The sequence below is a fragment of the Macrotis lagotis genome, chromosome 1 (genome assembly GCF_037893015.1).
Source record: "Macrotis lagotis isolate mMagLag1 chromosome 1, bilby.v1.9.chrom.fasta, whole genome shotgun sequence".
Lineage (NCBI taxonomy): Eukaryota > Metazoa > Chordata > Mammalia > Peramelemorphia > Peramelidae > Macrotis > Macrotis lagotis.
Window position 1 is genome coordinate 578,079,338 of NC_133658.1, and position 21,760 is coordinate 578,101,097.

The 21,760-nt window shown below is 38.2% G+C and overlaps 1 protein-coding gene across 1 annotated transcript in view; it reads right to left on the reverse strand.

The window, feature by feature from the left end:
- ADCY5 (adenylate cyclase 5) overlaps positions 1-21,760 on the reverse strand; it is a 244,372-nt gene that overhangs the window by 69,056 nt on the left and 153,556 nt on the right. Inside the window, 1 exon segment of the mRNA XM_074214670.1 lies at positions 4,622-4,771. Coding sequence (XP_074070771.1) covers positions 4,622-4,771 — 150 coding nt within the window.

Sequence of the window (21,760 nt, forward strand, 5' to 3'; positions counted from 1 at the left end):
ATCTTGCTTGATAAGTGTTCACTGTGTGCGTACCAACCAACTAGTTTCTAAGCTTCATGAGTATGAGGGCCCTGTCTCCCATTGGAGCCTAATGAAATCCTTAGCACAGAGTAACCACACTTTAAATATTTAGGCGACCTATGAAATAGCTAGGCAATAATTTTAAGGCAATAAGAAGCCTGGAATTGGATATCAGGAGACCTGGGTCTTCATCTAATAATAACTAGCTTGTGTGAGCTGGGTGGTGCAGTGAATAGAGCACCTTCCCCAGGAGTCAGAAGGACCTGTTGACTCTTACTAGCTGTGTGACCCTGGGCAAGTCATTTAACCCTGCCTCCTCACATCCAGGACCATCTCCAGTTGTCCTGATCTAAATCTGACCACAGGACCCAGATGGCTCTGGAGAAACAAGTGAGGTTGATGTCTCAGCAGAGTTCACCCCCCCCCCACTCAAATTTAATTTACTTGTTTGCCATGGCATTAAAATCTTCTTCAAGAACCAGGACAAATACCATGAGCAAGGATAAAGCCCTTCCCCCTCTCCTGGCCTCAGTTTCCTCATCTGCAAATGACATTAAACTAGATTTATAAGATTAAGATCAAATAAATATAGTCAATCAATTAACATAGATTAAGCAGTTACTATGACAGGCACTATGATAAGCACTTGTTGAATCTTTTCAGTTATATCCAAAGCTTCGTGACTCCTTTTGGGGTTTTCTTGGCAGAGATACTGGAGTAATTTGCCATTTTTTTCTCCAGTTCATTTTACAGATGAGGAAACTGTGATTTACCCAGGGACACACAGCTAGTAATTATCTGAAGTCAAACTGAACTGGGGAATCTAAGTCTTCCTGATCCTAGACCTAGGGCTCTATCTATTACATCACCTAGCTGCCCCTATGCTCAACAAAGACAAAATGAAAGACAAAAAATGAAACAATCCCATCCTTCAAGGACCTTGAATTCTATCTAGGCAAAGAATGTGGGTGTTATATATTTATATATACAAATATACACAAGGTAGATTAAGGTGGGAGAGCACAAGCCTTTGGAGGAAGTAAGAAAGTGTTGCAGAAATTAGTATGGGACATAAGCAGGCCTGGGTCTGCTTCTGGGGTCAAAGGTCAGAGCAGTTCTCAATTCCTTCCCTCACCAGTGTATGCTAAGGAAACCCCTCCTTTAGTATCAGTTGCTGTCCCTAGCCTTAGGATGTTTGTCCTTCATTCTTCAAGAACATAACATCAGGGAGGTGATGCTATGACAAGCATGTAAACTGGATTTGAATGAGGGGGTGCTGTGTTAAGTCATCAGACTCACTTTCTCTTCTGGAACCATCTGGTTCCAGGGGCCAAATATGAATCAAGATGCCTTGAGATGGCCTGGATGTGAGACAATCAGAGTTAAGTGACTTGCCCAAGGTCACACAGCTAGAGGCTGTACTTGAACTCAGATACTCTATCCAAGAGAAAAGTTTCAGATAGGCATCCATTGCATTGCAATTACAGTAATCCCCAAATGGGCATTAAACATATGATCAAAAAGGGCCTAGGCACCTCTGGCAAAACCAGAGAGAAATAAATTTCTTTGTTCAAGAAACAGAACTTCTTCAAGTCTATTCCTTGAGGTCCTACCTCTCCCTGGCAAAGTGGCCCTACTCAAGAAACACCTTGGTTGGGGGGGTGAGGGAGTTGTTGGTTCTATCTACACAGCCAACAGGCCAGAAGAATGAAACTGTAATGGAATTAGGGAAATGCTAATAGAGGCTAATGTCTGCTCAGACTCATACAATAGAGCCAAAGATCTAATACGTGAAAGGCTGATCTGTCCTTGTGGAGTCTAGCTTTTAGAGGCTGCAAAAAGAATCTCAGTTTTCTTACAGTACTTAGTCTGACTCTCTCCTTTGCCTTTTTTTCTGTTTTTCTTCTATTCTGTGTAGTACTTCCTTGTGTCCTTAGAAGAGTATTCCCACCATTCGCCTGAAAGCTTTTTAAGTGAAGAGGACAATATTGTTTTTCCTATTTATATTCTCTGATCTAGTAGTGTCATATGCATCATAGATGCTTCACAAAGATTTGGTGCTTTGAATTAAGAAAGAAAAGGAGAAGCACAAAGGAATGGACCAAATGAGCTGGTCCTGACAGGATGTTGATTTTGTCACTAGAGGTCTCTATTTTATGCATAGTGGATTAGAGAGCAGTCCTCTAAGCCAAGAACACCTAGGTTCAAATTCTACCTCTGTCACAGAGGCTCTGGGCCCCTCAATGCTCTAACATTATCATTTACAGAGAAGGGACTAACTTGCTTTGATAGTTTCCTTTCTCTTTTGGGAGTTTAGCAGGTCCTGTCCCTCTCCTCTCTCATTATCTCTAATTAAAAATGCCACTGTTATTATTCAGTTGTATGATTCCTTGTGACCATGTCTGGAATTTTCTTAACAAAGATACTGGAATAGCTTCCTTCTCCAGCTCATTTTATGATAAGGAAACTGAGACAAGGAGGGTTAAGTGACTTTCTCAGAGTCACCCAGCTAGTAAGTGTCGGAGGTCAGATTTGAACTCAGGAAGATGAGTCTTCCTAACTTCAGGCCCCGTGCACTATCCACTGTGCTACCTAGCTGCCCTTTCTTTTTGTTTCCTAGCTGCCCTTTCTATTAAAATTACAAATACCTAATTTCCAACAAAAGTTGTTGTTTATCCTTCACTCTCAAAGAAGAACATAAATTCAGGGAGTTGATGCCATGACATGCTAGTGAATTGGATATAAGTGAGGGAGGGCTGGTCAAAGTCACAGCTTTACTTTCCCCTTAAGTGGAGCAGCCCCAACAAGTGGTAGGAGACTCTGGATTGGCCTTTTTAAGCTAAGTTCTCTACAAGTCTTACTTTGGCTGAGGCACTGTACCTTCAGTGGTTAGGCTAGTAAGAAAGAGAAGCAAAGAAAACCTAGTCAAAATAAACAAACAAATTAATTAAAAAAATCAACCTGAGAAAGGAAGATCCTTATGGTTTCTGGAGAAAACAAATAATTGCTATTCTTTGGATCTGTTGTTGGCTAATCAATGGAGAATGGAGAGGAATGGAAAGGAAGGGAAAGGAAGGGAAAGGGAGGGAAAGGGAAAGGGTAAGGGTAAGGGAAAGTGAAAGGGAAAAGGAAAAGGAAATGGAAATGGAAATGGAAATGGAAATGGAAAAGGAAAGGAGCTGTGTTGCCCAACTGGCTAGCAGTGAGGCCACTCCTACTTCTTAAAGAGGTTATTGTTTGTCCTTTTATAAAGTGTTTAAAGGGGAAAAAAAGTCAACCAAATATCTAACTTTTGAAACTTTATGTTAGTCATCATGCTATTCTTTATTCTTGAAATGGATAGCCTCACCAGTGCTTGGGAGTTGAGCAAGGCTCTGATACAAATAGCAAAAAGAGAGGCAAGGCCAGCGGAGTTCCAGGCTTCATCCACATACTATGTTGGCATTCTGCAAATCTTCCCTGGTTCTCCCACTACACTAAAGACCTCCCTAAAGGTAAAGACTGTTCTTTCTCTGATAGCCCTCATTCTTTGTTTCAAATTCCCCAGCATTTTATTCAAGGTTTTGTATAGAAAATGAATCATGGGGAAGAACTGATTGTCTCTGCCCTTCCCTCCAACCTCACCCCTTCCTATAGTTCATCAATCTCTGATAATGATGAACAGGAGTCTAAGAATAACTCTCCTCCCTCTCTACTCTATCCTTCCAATTTGTACATCCAGTTGCTCAGGGAAGGGACGGACAGTATAGTCTATGGAGTAAAGATATTTTTGGTACTCACATTTCTGTATCCAAAGGTTTATTTATTTACAAAAAGGAGGGGAAGAAGTCAGAGTGCGGGGTGAGAGGTGAGAGAGGGGGGGTCAGGGAAGGAAAATCAGGATATTGAGTCCTCTCTCCAGGATACCCAAGGAAAAGGATTCACACAGAGTCAAGAATGCCAATCTCTTTCCATTGAAAACATTCCCATGTCAGCTGGACCCCAAACTCATGACCAGGGAAAGTGAAGCAAAAGTTTTTGTGCTTGAGGTGAAAAGAAACATAGGAGAGGTGGGCAGAGAGGCTCCCATATACTCAGCTAGTAGGGCTTCTCATCCCTACTGTGACAGCAAAGGTCTACTCTAGAATAATTCAATCTCCTATATAACCTGAGCAGAATGGAGGTCAAAGAAGGAAAAGGAGAGGGTGTAGCTTGAATCCTCATTAACACCCTGGAATGGAGGTTAGTCATCGAATTGATAAGAGTTCCTAAGTCTTTCAAAGTTGTTTATTTTTATAATATTGTTTTTATCTAAATTGTTCTCCTGGTTCTGGTTCACTTGGGTTCCAGAGGTCTGAGGATGAAGAATACCACTTATTTCCTTCTGAGAAAGTGATGGACCCAGTGTGCAGAATGACACATAAAATAGAGATAATGTGAGGATTTGTTTTGTTAGCTATATATATTTGTTCTAAGAATTTTCTTTTTCTTTTTCCTGTTTCTAGTAAGGGAAGAAGATGGAGGAAGATAAAATATATGCTCATTTTTTAAAAAAACAAAAAATAAATTTTTGCCCCTTAAAAAGAAGTAGGGGAGGGGATTCATCTTCAGGGCATCTCACCTGCTGCTGATTTTCCCTCTGTGAGTGTAGCCGAGCCTGGATACATTCTCTTGTCTCCTGGAAAGCCTGTCTTTGGGAGACCTCCGCTGGGTAATGGGTACATACTCCCACAATGTTGGTACAGGAAAAGATGAGGACATTGGAGACAAGCTGCAATATTGGAAATGGAAATAAACATAGTGTAGATCAGGAACTGTATTTGGTCCATTCAGTCTGAAAAAAATAAGGGTCACATAATCTCAAACACAGATTATGTCCAAGTTTTCACCCAAAATACTCTATAGTTCATGTTCAAAGTCCTACTCCCCAGGGCTCACAGAGTCCCCCAAATCAGAATTCTGTGGGACCCTTAATGAGGGATCAGATATGCCAAGTATAGCCTTTTTCTTCTTGATTTCCTTCCCTGACTTCACCTGAGTCCAGGTTATGCTGGTCTTTCCTAAATTCTAGGACTAGTCTGATGTTAATAGTTCATAAATACATAGGGATAATTAAATAATTACTACCAAACATATGTAAAACAGATTAAATATTTACCTTGGCTACAAATCAAAGATTGAGTTCATTAGAGGGTAGTGAAAAGGACATGTGGGGTAGTGTTTGGGTGAGGGAGAAGGGGGAGGAAGAGAGGGATTACACAAACAAAGGCAGTCAAAAAAAGTGTAGTTTCCAAGAAAATCTCATGTAGGAGGAAAGATTCTGAATGTGTAACTGTACCCTGTATATAGTGATGCTTAGTGAATTCAATTGGACATTGATGGCATTTGTCCAATCAATAGACCTTCATCAAGTTCCTGCTGTTAGGGAAACTGTGTGACTCTGGAGTCAGAAAACCTGGCCTCAAAGTTGACTTTGGATACCAAACTACCTGTGTGACCTTAAACAAATCACTTGATCTCTCTCTCTCTCTCTCTCTCTCTCTCTCTCTCTCTCTCTCTCTCTCTCTCTCTCCTTTATTCAACAAATATTCATTAAGTTACTGCTGTGAAGAGGTATCTACATGGTACAATGCATAGAAAGTCTAGCCTGAAGTCAGAAAGACTCACCTTCCCAAAATTCAAATCCAGACTCTGACTTTCTAGCTATGTGAACCCTCAGTTTCCTCATCTATAACATGAGTTGGAGAAGAAGGAAATGGCTAACTACTCCAGTATCTTTGCCAAGAAAACCACAAATGAGATCAAGGCAAATCAGACTCTTTCTACCACCATAACTGCCTCTAGGGCAGGGATTCTTAACATCAGGTCTCTGGGATGGACTTGGATGGGGGAAAAAAAATTACACTTTTATTTTCACCTTTGACTTTCTTTGTAATTTCTTTGTAATGCTTTTCAAAACCTTATTCTAAGAAGGGATGACTAGATTTCACCAATTTGCCCAGCAGGTTCACAACATATAAAAAGCTAAGTATTTCGCTGTAAGAAGTATATGTATCCTCATTCAATCCTGCCAAAAGTCGAAAAATTCTTTCCCCTCTTTGTTGAGCTAAGGTTATATTTGTGATTTCTCAAAAGGAAATTTTAATGGGAAACTAAGCAAGGAAAAAGACATACCAACACAAAGGCATAGACTGAAACAAATCTGCAGATTGCTAGTTCAAACTTGAACAGCTAAAGGCCCAAGATCTGTTTGGTTGGTGACACTTAGTTGAACCCTGTCTAGGTTGGATGCTAACCAAAGAGATCCAAACCTCTAGCAATGGGAAAATTTGAGTTGCCACTTTCAGATCTGAAGGAATCCTCAATCCCTTGCATAATGTGCTCCCAAGCTAATGGAATCATCAGTTTCCACCCAGAATCTTGTTCCATTTTCTCTTTAGGTATTATTGGCCACCAAGGTCTTTCTCACTGGAACTGAGCTGTATTCTCTTCTGGTCAGAAGTGGCATGGATTTTCTCAAGAGTTGGAGATTTCTTCCTCCTGGAGGCTGTCAAACAGAGGGTGACCACTTCTCAGGTAGGTTATATGGAAGATTCCTCCTGTGTATGGGTAGGATTATATAGTTGTGAAAATCTCTTTCAATTTTCAAAAATCTGTAATCTGTGATCTCCAATCCATCTGAATGAGGAAGATACTTCTCTGTTCTCAAATTTTTCCCTTGAAATTTTTAGGCCATATCTCATTGTCTTTGTAAATATCTTCTTTATCACTCTCCTAGAGGTCTACAATTCCAGTTTTCTGACATATTACTTATATTTCTGGCTCATTTGATTTGCTCAAATCATACACACAATGCTGTTAAGACCAGATTTTTTACTTAGAACTTTAAGACTGTATTTCAACTTATTTCAGTTCTTGAGTTTTCCTCTTTTGAGGTCTATCTTCCTTTTTGAATTACTAAGTTCCTGTCTAGGGGATGCCTGCATCTTTCTACTCAATTTAAGAACAAAGATAAATGAAGATTCAGACCACAATGAATGATCAAGCTCAGTTTATCAGCCTGATTACTTCCAAATTTCATAGGAAAAGATAAGAGTATAAGATGAGATAGAACGGGGAAAGGAGGGTGGGGATTGGACAAAAAAGTGAGGAGAGTATTCTAATCTAAGGAAAAAATATAAATGTAAATCACTGTATAAAAAAATGTATAATTTAAAACAAATCTTAAATGTTTTATTTGAGGTGAACGACTTAAGTGGGTATTGTTAAGATATACATTCGGAAAAGCAGATTGTGACAAGTTTTGAATAATAGGCTAAGAATTGTGGACTTCATCTTTGAGGCAATAGTGGGCAACTTAAGATTTCTGAGCAGTTAATGAAAGTAATATTTTAGGGAGATGAATTTGTCAAAACTTTGAAGAATGAATTAGAATAGGCAGAGACTGAAGGCAGGAAGACCATTTAGAAAAGTTATTGAGAAAGTTCGGGCATAAGGTGATAAGAATTAAGATGGTAGCAGAGAGATTGGAAAGGGACAGATGAAAAAAATGTTACCAAAAAAAAAGATCCCATATGAATTAGTAGTTAAAAGTGATGTAAACCAAGAAATGAAAGCATTTCAAGAAATGGAAGTGGAACAATTTTCTCATATTCAGTAGACTGGTCAAGGAGGTCCAAAGACCTGGAGTTATCTTTGATTTTGCCCTCTTCTCATGGCCTTGATTGCTAACATCTACCACCTTTTCTTCACTCACAGTCTCAGCCTGAGGTCAGCCTTTTATCAATTCTTACCTGGACTAATGCAATTGACTACCAAATGATTTATTGATATCATATAATCTAGTTCTTTATCCTTGCATATCCCAACTCAGACACTAGCTGTCACTTTATCTCCAAGTGGATGACTCATCAGGAAAATGAGAGAAGTGATAAAATTGATGACTTCTAGGATTCCTTTTGGTTCTAAATATAATAATATGATCATTTAAGCCATCTTCCATACAACTGCCTTAAAACAGATCTGACCATGTCACTTTCCTATTCAATCATCTTTATTCTGACATGTCGCTCATATATCTTTCCAATATTATTTCATTTTACTTGCTTCCATGCAAAATTCCTCAAATTGACTGTCTATTTCAAACATATTCCATTCCCATCTCCATCCATAATGCTAAACAGGTAAGTCCCCCATGTCTGGAATGAACTATTTTTTTCACCTTTGCATCATAAAATCCCTTTGAAGCACAGCTCAAGCATTATCTCCTCCAGGAAGTTTTTCCTGATCCTCAACACCCAATTGTTACTGTTCTCCCCTCTTTGAAATTACTCAGCGAAGTTTTAAACTATTTGGGAGCGTCTCTACCAAAATATAGCTAAGAGCTAAATGAATTCAATCATAAAACACTTTTTGCAAAAAGAGACATAAATAGTTAGAAAAAATTCATTGCTCATAGGTTGAGTTAATAATAAAATAATAAAAAGACAATACAATCCAGATTAATTGACTTAACCATACCAAACTACCAAGAAATTATATTATAGAGCTTAAAAGAATTATAAGATTCACCTGGAGCAATAAAAGATCAAGAAATCTCAAGGTTAAGGGGGGGGGGGGGGAAGGAGGGAATCAGAACCAGATCTTAAATTTTACTACAAAGCAGTGATTAGTAAAAAAAATTTCCATTCTTTGTGTATAACCCTTTAAGTATAGTTATAAAATAAAGTGATCAATCAGTAGGAAAAAACACAGTATAAGGTACAGAAGTAAGTAAACACAGTACTGAGAAAAGTGGAAAGCAGTTTGATAGAAACTGGGAATATACTAATATCTCATAAAAAACAAAATAATCTGCAATTAGACATATACCTTAGACTAAAAGATGATATCATAAGCAAATTAAAGGAATAAAGAGTAAAACACCGTTTAGTTACATGGAATGGGAAAGAGTTCATGATTGAATATGCCACAGAAAGGAATCAAAGAAAATAAATTGGCCACTTTTGACCATAAAAATGAAAAGTAAGTTTTTGTGCAAACCAATAATCTAATGCAATTAAAATTAGGAGGGAAAACAGGTAACAGAAAAAAAAGTTTTTTCATTAAGTTTCTCTGGTAAAAATATTAACAAGATATATAAGTAAATGATTCAAAATTATAAGACTGAGTCTTCCCTCCAACAAAAAAAAAAAATAGCAAAAAAAGGTAGATTTCAGAGCAGTTAAGTGGTGTGGTGGATAGGGCAATTGCCCTGGAGTCAGGAGGATCTGAGTTCAAATTTGACTTCAATTACTTAATAATTTCCTAGCTGTGTGACCTTGGGCAAATCACTTCTTCTTCTTTTTTTTTTTTTTTAGTTTTTGCAAGGCAATGGGGTTAAATGGCTTGTCCAAGGCCACACAGGCTGGATTTGAACTCAGAAGTAAAAAAATTTTAAAGGTAGATTTTAAAGGAAGAAATCTGAATTACCAATAATCATAGAAGAATGTTCCAAATCACATATAATTAGAGAAATGAAAATAAAAGCAAATCTTAGGTTCTATCTCATATCCACAAGATTGGCAATGTAAGATGACAAGTAAGGAAAATGACAAATATTGAAGAAATTATGGGAAAACAAGCACACTAATATATTGTGAATTTATCTAGTCATTTTGTAAAGCAATTTGAAATTCTGTCGCCAAAGTCCCAAATTGTACATATTTTTTGACTCAGTTTTATAATTACTATATCTAGATCCCAAACAGCAAAGAAAGTGTATAAGGACTCACAGACATAACAATATTTATAGTAGCTCTTTTCATAATAACCTAAAATGGGAAACAAACCAGGGTGTCCACTTATCAGGGAATGGTTAAACAAATTGTGGTATATGCATGCAATAGAATATTACTGTGTCATAAGAAACGACAAATGGACAGTTTTAGAAGAAACTAGGAAAACCTTTATGAACTGATTACAAAGTGAAGTAAGAACAAGGAAAACAATTTCCACAATGAGAAAAACATTATAGAAACAAACGATTTTGAAAGACTTTAGAACTCTGATTAATGCAATTATAAAACATGAGTTCAGAGTACCAAAACATGACTCATACCACCTACCTCCTGCCATAGAGGTGATAGATTCAAGATGCAGGATGAGACATACATTTTTGGACATGGTCAATGTGGGATGTTGATTTGCTGGACTATGTGAATCTGATGCATTTTTTCCCCCTAATGATTCAATGGGGGGGAGGGGGAGTGGGAGGGAAACATAACAGTTGTCTGTAAAATAAATACTAATAAATAAGAACCATAAATAAATGGCTATATTGTATAACTTTAAATATACTTTGTATGTACTTAACTGTACAAAAGCAGTACGCTCTGGACAGAATGTAATATGTTCAGTTGTTTCAGTCATGTTCAACTCTTTGTGACCCCATGTGAAGCTAGGTATAGCAGGGGATAGAGTGTGGGGTTTGCTAGTTGTTGTCCAGCTCATTTTTCAGATGAGAAAACTGAGACAAAGGGGATTAAGTGACTTGCCCAGGATCACCCAGCTAGTGAGAATCTGAGATTGGATTTGAAGTCTTCTTGACTCCAGACATGGTACTCTATCCATTTCATAATATGTAAACCTTACAAACATGTATACCTATACATGCATGTGTATATGTATATACACACACACGCACGCTCGCATATGTATGTATTATGTGTATGCTTCAATGTTTGTGACATGTAGATGGATGTGACAGAATGTCTTTGAAGGCAGAAATTGTTTTGCTATTATAATTGTTTTGCTTTTATAATCTTAGTGCCTTGTATGTAGTAAGTATTTAATAAAAGTTGAGAACTGAAGTTAAAGGAGGGATGATGTAGGGGCAGCTAGATGGTGCAGTGAGTAGAGCACCCACCCTGAAGTCAGGAGGAACTGAGTTCACTTTGGTTTCCAACACTTGATACTTAGCTGTGTGACCTTGGGCAAATCACTTAACTCATCATTGTCTTGCAAAAACAATAAATAAATAAAAGGGGATGAGAACTGAAAAAAGATCACAGAATTTGACAATCAATAAATTACTGAAGACCTTCAAGAGTTTGATTTTAAGACAGAGCGATTGGAGATAGAATTACTGTAAAAATTTAAGAAGAAAATATGTGGGAGAAAAGGAAAACAGTGAGTGTAAATCAATTAAGCATTTGAAGTGACTGGTATGGGCAAAGCCTGTAAGAGGAAGAAAAGAAAGATCATCTACAAACAGGAGATGGAGCAGTAAGTCAGGTGGGGGCTTTTAAAGGAAAGACCTGAGAATTTTGGTAGCTAGAGGCTAAGAAATCCAGGGAGCAGGAGCAACCCTGTGTACTGGAGAGAATGAAGGTAAATGAAGAAGAAAGATACAGGAGATGAGGGTGAGAGACCATGTATGAAATAGTAAACCCTGGAAAGGTGTAAGGATTACAGATTTGGAGCCAAAAGTAGCCTAGACCAATCAACCTACCAAAGAATAACTTAGTAAAAGAAGAAAAAAGGATAACAGGGTTCACTCAGAGGAAGAAAAGTTCAAGAATCTCAAGGGAAAGATTCAAAAATATTATGAAGAAAGGGGACTGATATGACAAAGCAGTAGTTATCATAAAGTTTTGTTCCTGGCTTAAAAAAAATTACAGACAAGATGATTGGTGGAACACAGTAGGTATACAAGTTCAGAAGAAAACAGAATACAGCTGCATAATGGTTGATAAACAAAAGGACTCCAGTTAATTCAGTAAGTTTCTACTTGATAAAAACTGCTGAAAAAACCTGGAAAGTAGTCTGGCAGAAATTTGCTTTAGACCATTTATCTAGCCAAATGGATTGGAATGGAGAGAAAATTAAGCATCATTATGGAGACTACTGCAGTGATCCAGGTAAGAAGCAGTGAGAGCATGAAATAGGGTGGTATTTGGGTAAGTAGAGAGAAGGGGAAACCTAGAAAAAATACTATGGAGACAGAAATTATAACAACAATCAAGAACACCAAGATTGTGAACTTGTGTGACTAAAAAATTGTTGTTATTATTATTGAGTCAATTCAGTCATATTTGGATCCCATTTGGGGGTTTCTTGATAAAGATACTAAGTAGTTGTCATTTCCTTCTCCAGTTCATTTTACAGATGAGAAACTGAGGTAAACAGGGTGAATTGACTTGTCCAGGGTCACATATATATATATATATATATATACACTTAAGAGATAAATGTGGAAAATGAAAGAGAGAAGCAAATCTCTTTGTCCTCTATCAAGATATTTTACCTCATTTATAAGGAGTGAGGAGGAATAAAGTGTTAAATGTCAGTATATAAAGAGCAAAGAGGATGGAAAATAAAGTTTATATATATATATATATATATATATATATATATATATATATATATATATATATATATATGGAGAGAGAGAGAGAGAGAGAGAGAGAGAGAGAGAACATCTTAATAGCCTAGAAGACATGCTTTTCAAATTCAACTCCTATTGGTAATCCTTAAACATACCCTACTCTCCTGTATTTGAATACCAACATAGATTTGTATATATTTGCACATTGATTGACAATGATGATTGTCCTTCATTCGGGAAGACCATGAAACCATGAAATCGGGGAGGTGATGCCACAACAGGCTTCATTTTCCCCTCCAGAGCCATCTGGGTCCAGTGGACAGATATGAATCAAGATGCCTGGAGATGGCCCTGGATGCAAAACGATCAGGATTAAGTGACTGGCCCAAGTTCACACAGCTAGTGATTGTCAAGTATTCAAACTCCCAGTGCACTATCCTCTGCTCCACCTAGCTGCTTGTAGATTGATTGCAAACATCATATAGAACTTAGTAACTGCTATTGGGTAACACAGAATGAATTATTCACATATGGATAAAATTGAAAGCAAGAACTCATTTAGAATCATGAGAGAACCAAAGAAAAGATCTCAGTAGCCTTAACTAGACTCCTGAATATAAATTAAAGCTATGAAATGTTATTAGAGCTAAAAAGGACCCCAAATATCATTGAATCCAATCTCTCCATTTTCAGAAATGGATGATGAGGCCCAGATGGGTTGAATGACTTGCCTAAGGTCACAAAGTTGATCAGTGACAAAACTCATGCTAGCTCCCAAGTCTCTTGAATTCAGGCCCATGCACTTAACAGTTGCCTTCTCAAATTAATCAGTATTTAAATACCAGCCATAGAGGAAGGGGAAGGGATGAGCAATATGTGTGATTCTATGATTCTTGGACAAAGATTGGGAGGAAGAAGAATGAGGCGTTGAATATTTACAAAGGGCTACTTGGCCAACTTTAATTTCCCCCTGCCTTCAGATCACAGAAGCCTAACATTTCTGAAATGCAATCTGCTAGTTCCCCCTGGGCTGTATGTTTATTTGGGCTGGGTATGAAGTTACACTTCTCTGTTTGTACTGAGTGTCTCCTACAGCAAAGAGGTGAAAGGAAATCTAGCAGCAGGACTAAGAGAAAAGGAATCATTTCTGCCTTGCCTCTGTTTCCTATAGCTAGGGTTTCTATGGAAGTTCAGGGGAAGATGCTGTCTGTTTACTGCAAAATGAATGGTGGAAGGTAGGTGGCTGAAGGACTTTCAGGGTGGTGTTGAAAAATCAATGGGAGGGGGGTGGCTAGGTGGCACAGTGGATACAGCACCAGCCCTGTAGTCCTGAGTTTGAATCCGGCCTCAGACACTTAATAATTACCTAGCTGTGAGGCCTTGGGCAAGTCACTTAACCCCATTGCCTTGCAAAAAAACTAAAAAAAAAAAATCCATGGGAGAGGCAGCTAAGAGGTACAGAAAAGAACCTGAGTTAAAATTTGACTTCAGACCCTTATCAGCTGTGTGACTCTGAGCAAGTCATTTAACCCCAATTGCCTCCAAAAATTAAAAAAAGACAAGAAAAAAAAAATCAATGGGAAACTTTGTTTTGAAAGTAAGAAATGTGGTCAAAAGACCCAGTCAGAGAATCCAATAGACACTACAGATTTAATCTTTGTAATGATTTCCATGCTGTCTATCTTTTTATTCCTCTCTGGGACCCATTTGAGGTTTTCTTGGCAAAGGGTTAAGTGCCTTTCTCAGAACATGAGGCTAGATTTGAACTCAACAATACGAGTCTTCCTGACTTCAGATTCAGTGCTTTATCCACTTTGCCATCTAGCTGCCTAAAGGGTTCCATGTTATGTGGTCTATTTTGGGGTAACAAAATCTCCTTTCCCCATCACATACACATATATATCCCAATCCTTTCATCAATACCAAATACCTTCCTACCAGACCCTAGAGGTAGAAAAGAGGTCATCTCATACAGTGGCAATTACTCCTCTTGACTTTCTCCTTCCTTTTCATTAAGATTTACTATTGACACTACCTTCTTCCCTCTCTTCAGGGATTGAAGTGAATACACAGTGACTATGGTTCCTACCTCCCAAATTCCCACTTTCAGAACTGGCTCTGGCCTATTATTTTAGCCTTAGCCCAGTCCAGAGGACAGGATGGTTCCCCTAAAGCACGATTCCAGACTCATCAACATCCAGATATTCTTTTACCTCCAGTTGGTAGACCACTGAGATTCCCCTTTCAAAGAGAAATGACTGAACTCTCAATGTAGAGAGAAAGAGGGAAGGATAGCAGGAGAGAAATAACTTTGGAGTTTAGAAGGTCTGGGTTCAAATCCTAATTTTATTATTAATTATGTTTGTGAATTTGGGTAATCTCTCAGCAATATTTTTCAATTCTATAAAATATAGAGGCTAAACCAAATGGTCTCCAAGGTTTTTTCCAGCTCCAATCAATTCTCCATCTATAGGATCCCAGGCCTATGTAGTTAGGGAAATATACCAAGATACACTCCAATGAAGGAAACCTGGTCTCTGTTCTTGGGGTGTTTATTTAGTGTGTGATGGGAAGTCATGACCACCACCACTGGGGAGGCTTCTGAACCAATGCAGAAATCAGGCAAAATCATCTCCTGACTCTGTAGAACCACCTTCAGGGTCTCTAATCCAGTTCTTCCAGGTTGATTTTTCAATTTCTGATGTTCAAACACTAACAGGGCTGCTGTCAAACAGAATCCATATGATTTGGGGGAATGTTTTTGAGGACACCATTAGATTTGGTAAGGTTATTCAAGATGGGAGGGTTGAGGAAGAGTTCTGAGGAGGTAAAACTCTTAGGATGAGAGATTTAGAGATGTAATGAATCTTAAAATCAATCATAATTAACTTCTTCCTTTTATGTATGAGAAAACTGTGGTCTTGAAAGATGAAGTAACTTACCAAAAGTCACCCAGGTAGTAAGTGGAAGAGTCAGAATTTGAACTCAAGTCCTGTGGCTCTTGCTAAGAATACCCCAAATGGGGTCCCAAAGAGTCATGACTTAAACAACTAAACAACAACCTATGACTCAAGATCAAAATCCCTTTCTCCTAAACCAAAGAAATATTTTTTTTGTTCCAGACAAATAAATATTTATCGATGTCTGTTCTGAACTCAGCATTATGCAAGAAACTGTAAGAAAAACAGCAGAAGTATATAAAGTATGATGATCCCTGCCTTGAAGGAGATTATAATATAGTTAGGGAGGAGATTAGACCATAAAGTAAGACAATGTCCCATCAAGTACTAAATTGTTTGTTATTGACTTGCAAGATTTGGGAAAAAGGAAGATCTACAGTATTCAGAGAAGCCTTCATAAACAAGACAGGATTAAAAGCAGAATTTTAAAGGACAGGTAGAATTTGGATATGTTTCAAATAAAAAAATACAAAAATATATATGACGACAATAAAAAAAGAGAAAAGAATCTTAAGCAAAGATCCAACTATATTACTCAGCCACCTCCAGTGGCTCCCCTTTTAGGATAAAATATAAACTCTTCTGTTTTGTTTTAATGACATTACAAACAGACAGGACCCCAACCTCTCTTTTCAGTCTCATTGACTACTGTTGTTTGTCCTTTCTTTTTTGAAGAGAACCAATGACATCATGGGGGGGGGTGATATCTTGATTTGCAAGTGAATTAGATTTAAGTTGCACAAAGTCATCAATCTCATTCTCTTTTCCAGAATCACTGAAGTTCAGTGGCAAGACAAAAGTCAGGATGACTGGCAATGGCCTGGGATGTAGTGAATGATCCTGGCGTTGTTGATGTCTAAGCTCTGAGCACTCCACAGACCCTGCTTCAAATGCTTTCATGGCTATTGGAAAAAAATGTTCTCAGCTGCTCATTCTGCTTAGGAGAGTCTTCACATACTTGAGGTAGACATTCCTCTCATTTGACAATGGGTTTGAAACCTATCAGTTATCCCCAATCTGATCTAACCAGTCTGCCAGGATGGTTTCGTCAGAACACATACTACACAGGAGCCACAGGTCAGAAGGTATACATCAAAGGTGGACGAGCAGCCCTGAAAAGGGCTCTGCAAGCCCTTGTGCCATAGCTGCTGATCTTCCCTGAATGCCTCATAGACCCCTTCTCACTTTGTGATCTAGCCAAATTGACTTTATACTCTTCATGAAAAAAAATTCCAATTCCTATTTCTTGCCTCATGCTTGGAATGTACTCCCTTCTCAGTTCTGCCCCACAGAATCACTCTGTAAGACACAACTCAAGTACCCCTTATTTTCTCTGTGAAGCCTTTCTCATCTCATTTCTCATTCTTACACTTCAATGTTAGTTCTTCCCTCCTAAAGTAGCCTGATCCAACTACTTGAGTACATTACATACACATACACACACACACACACACACACACACACACACACACACACGTTTACAGATGCACTTCTTATCCTCCCTATTAGAAGTCAGCTTCTTGGCAGCAGTGACTGATCACTGTCTTTGTGTCTCTACTCCCCAGTAAAATGTTTGATACATAGTAGGCATTTATGTGCTTGTTGACTGAAGGATTAATTGACTGAATCAAAAAACAAAGAATAGCCTGAACGGGATGTAGGCAGTATGTTGGGAAATGGGCTAGGGTAAGGAAGATGGGTACAGAAAGTGGAAGGCATCTTTGAAAGCCAGACAGAAAGGGAGGTGGAACCAAGGTGAGAGTAAAGGACCACAGAAAGCAAAACAAGGAACTCCTCTTCACAAAGACTTTAAAACAGATCTAGAAAATGTACCAAACAGTCCTCTTGGGGATATGCAGAAAAAAGTCATTTGTCCTGCTCAGGTTAGCATAAAGAGACAGGCAGGGAGGTCTTTAGGAGAAAGGGTCAGGCCAGGAGCACTCCAGTGGCCAGGGAGAGGCTGCACACCGAGTAAGAGGAGATCCTAGATCCACACCAGGGCTCCCCCAGACCCATACTGAGGTACTACAATAGAGGCAGGTGAGAAACGACATTGTTGTCACCTGTTACCCATTACTGTTCACAAATTCAGGGTAGACTGAAAAAGGGGACCTGAACAGGGAGTGATAGGGAGGATCCTGAGTGGTATCCTGAGGAAAAAGGAAGTTCAGAAGCCAGCTGAAGCAGGGATTTATCTCAGATCCAATTCTCTGAGAAGGTCTCACTTCCAGCATCTAGCTCAGCCTGCAAAGGAATAATAGCCAGGGCAGAAATTCCAGGCCAAAGGCGAGCTTATAATCCTGCCACTCTCCACCAATAGAAATTTCCATCAGAGTCCAGACACAGTCCACTCTGACACAAACCCAAACCCATGTCAAGAACTTGTAGAGCTCAGATCAGGAGGGCAGCAATACTACTCTGCCCTGCATCAGACCACTATGGGAATGATGAAAACCTACAGGTCCCCAGCTTGACCCTGAGATCCTAGAATAACACAAAATTCAATAGCCCTAAGAAAGCAGCAACAGGACCAACCCAGGCCTTCCCTCTAGAAATGGGGACAGGAAGGAGCCTGAAAAAATGAGCAAACAAGGGGCATCTATAGGCAATGCAATGGATAGAGCACCTGCCCTGGAGTCTAGAGGACTTAAGTCCAAATCCAGCCTCAGACATTTGATACTTATTAGCTGAATGACCTTGGGCAAGTCACTTCATTCCATTGTCACATACACATACACACACACACACACACACACACACACACACACACACACACACAGAACAAACCAAAACAACAAGAAGAATAGACAAATAAAAAAATAAATAATCCTACCATGGTGGGATGGCAGAGTTATTATGGTGACAAAGACACTCAAGACACAAATACAAAAGAGAATGACTCCAAAATACCCATAAGCAAAACTTCATAAAAAGGACAGCAAGGGCACAAACTCAATCAGAATTTCTAAAAGAAATGAAGCAAGAGCTAACAAAAAAAGTATGAAATGTCTATAAATAGAATGAGAATATTTGAGGAAAAAAATTAGAAATGCATGAGATCTATGGAAGAAAGAATTGGCAAAGTATATGAGATATAAAACCTTGCCCAAACAACAAACTCCCTAAAAATTAAAATGGACCAAAGAGAAGCTAATGACTTCATGAGGCAACAAGAATATTAAAATAGCGTAAAAAGGCTGAAAAAAATTGAAGAAAATGTAACATATCTCAAAGCAAAAACAATTGATCTAGAAAACAAATCAAGTAGAAAAAAAATTTAAGAGTCATTGGGTTATTCTTCCACCTAAATCAGCCTAGATATTATTTTCAAAAATAATTTTAAAAGAAAACTGCCTAGATCTCAGAACCAGAAAGCTAAATGAAAATAGAAAGAATTCACCAATCATCTCCTGAAAGAAACCCCAAAATGAAAATTCCCAGAAACATTATGGCCAAAGTTCAGAGCCTTCAGGTTAAAAAAAATATTTCAACCAACTAGAAAGACAGAATTCAAATATCAGGTTCACACATGATTTGGAAGCCACCAAAGTAAAGGAACAGAGAGCTTGGAATATGACATTTCAGAAAGCAAAGGATAAGGGATTACAGCCAAGAATAATCTACCTAGTGAAACTGGTACTGTTATAGGGAGGAAAGTGGATTTTTTCATGAAGTAAAGGACTTTCAAGCATTCCTAATGAAAAGACCAAAGCTACAGAAAACCTTTGAAGTTCAAACAAAGGAATGAAGGGAAACATAAAAAGGTAAATATGAATGGTGAAAAAAGACTAAATAAAGATAAATGCTTGTATTCTAATATGGGAATATAATATATGTATTCTCTCTGAACCCCATCATCATTAGGGCTTCTAGAGTATTAATTAGACAATGTCTAATTGTGTTTTTGTAATATATTGAAGATCTTAAGAAACGATTAAGAGGGGCAGCTGGTGTCACAGTGGGGAGAAGTACTGGCCCTGGAGTCAGAAGTACCTGAGTTCAAATTCAGCCTCAAGAAACTTAATAATTACCTAGCTGTGTGACCTTGGGCAAATCACTTGACCCCACTGCCTTGCAAAAACCAAAAAAAGAGAAAGAAACAAGGAAGAAACAAAGGAAAAGAGAGAAGGGAAGAAGATTACACTAGGATGAGATGGGGAGAAGTGGAAAAGAATTAAATGTTAGGAGAAATTATCTCACATAATCAGGGTGTAAAAGTAGACATCTATATAAACACGGAGGAGGAGGAGTGGCTGACACTTGAACTTTACTCCCATCTGAACTGGTTAAAAGAACAAAAAAAAATACTAACATACACAAATGATCATAGAAACACATTTTATTCAATAGAGAAAAAGGAGGGGAAATAGAGAAGGGAGGGGAGAGGAAATTAGAGGGAGAGAAGATTAAGGAATTAGTCACAAACAAAATAAATTCTAAGGATATACAAAAATATTTACAGCTTTTTTAGGGTGACAAAGGACGGCGATTTGAGAAGGTATCTATAAACTGGGAAATGTTTGAACAAGTTATGGTATAAAAATGCGATGCAGTAACAGCATGCTGAACTCTCATCAGTTTAATGACTAACCAGAATTCCAGAGGACTAAAGATGCTACTCATTTCCTGATGGAGAGATAAAGGTCTCAGAATGAAGAATAAGTCAAAAAAATTTTGGACATGGCCAATCTGGAAATTGTTTTCATTGACTGCATGTGTGTGTGTGGTATTTCTTGTATTCTCAATATTGTGGGCAAGGGTTGAGATGGGAGGATAAGAATGAAAATAAATAAATGAAATAGATAAAATGAAAATAAGTTAAAAAAAATTTTTTTAAGAAAGAAAGCCAGGGCAGGCAAATTTGTCCTTAATACAAAACAGGAAGTCACAGACTATTTCTTAGCAAGGAAGTGACAGCAGTGTTTTAGGAAGACTGATCTGACAGCACGGCATAGGGTACTTTGGAGAGAGAATCCTGAAGTGAGGGTGTAGAATTAAGAGTTGCCTTATTTACCCAGGCATGGAATTAGATTAAGGATGACAGTGGGACAGAAATGAGGGATATTTTATAGTAAAAACTGGTCAAGACTATACAGAAGATAAAGGAGAGGGATGAGTCTCCTTTTTCTTCATCAGACTAGCAACTATATGGAGGGAATGAAGAGTAGGTGGGAGAAAAGACAATTTATTCGATGGAAACTAATTATGATTTAGAAAGAAGACATATAAAACTTTTCAAATTCAGCTCCCTTCTCATTATAATCCTTAAATATAATTCATTTTCCATTATCTAACAGTAAAGTAGAGTCACATTTGGGTGTAGATGATTTGTAACTCCTCAATCCTTTACCTTTTTCCTTCCACTTCATGGATTTTTTTTTTTTTTTTCTTATCAGACCTATTTGCAGACCAGAATTAGGAAGGGAAAATTACCCTAAATCTTAAGAGATAGTGAGTATGGGCCAATAGCCTTATAGGATCATTGATTTAGAGCTAGAAAGGGAGTTTAGACTCTTAGTGGGGAAATATAACTGGGAAATGAAGCTGACTAACAAGGTGGAAAGAGCCCCTCTCTCTTCCAAAATAAAATGGGCCACCACAGCACTCCCCATCCCTCCCTGAAAAAAAAAACAAGTGAAAGTAGAACAGGTTCCCTATCTATTCTCTAGTCATATATGCCATGGGAGTGGTGGTCAACTTGTTTCATCTCTCTTCAACCCACCTTTTCCTATCTCTCCTTAATCCAAATATTTCTTTTAATTTCCATTCTTTCCTATCCATGGCACCATGTTTAGGTAGGAACTTTAGGGAACTGATGGACTAGGGTAATCTGCCATTTACATCAGAAAGTAGCTCAGTTAGAAGCAGACCCAAGGGACGACTAGGTGGCACACTAGATAGAGCACTGGCCCTGGAGTCAGGAGAATTACCTATCTGTGTGACCTTGGGCAAGTCACTTAACTCATTGCCTTGCAAAAAGCAAACAAACAAAAAAAGCAGCCCCAAGAGCCTACTCATTCTTGCCTAGGTTCTAAATAAGTTAATTACCTGACTCAAGTCACTAATTAGTTCTTATGAGGCATGATTCACCTCTATTCTAATCTGAGCTCACTAGGAGGACTCAGTGACTCTGAAAGGTGAGATGGTTCCTTTCTATAACTTCAAAGTGGATAAGAGAAGGATAAGAAAGTGGACAACCCACTTTTTTATAACATTTAAAGCTGGTCTTAGAGATCTTACATTTGCATTTAATTTACTTATGGGAGAAATCAAAGCTCATTGAGTATAAGGTACCTGTCCAAAGTTACAATGGTAATAAATAGCAATAGTAAAATTCAAACTCAATCCCTTTGACTCCAAGTCCATTATTTTTAGCACTGCCCATATACTATTTTTTGTTAGGGGAGAGACAATTGGTGGTTAAGTGATTTGT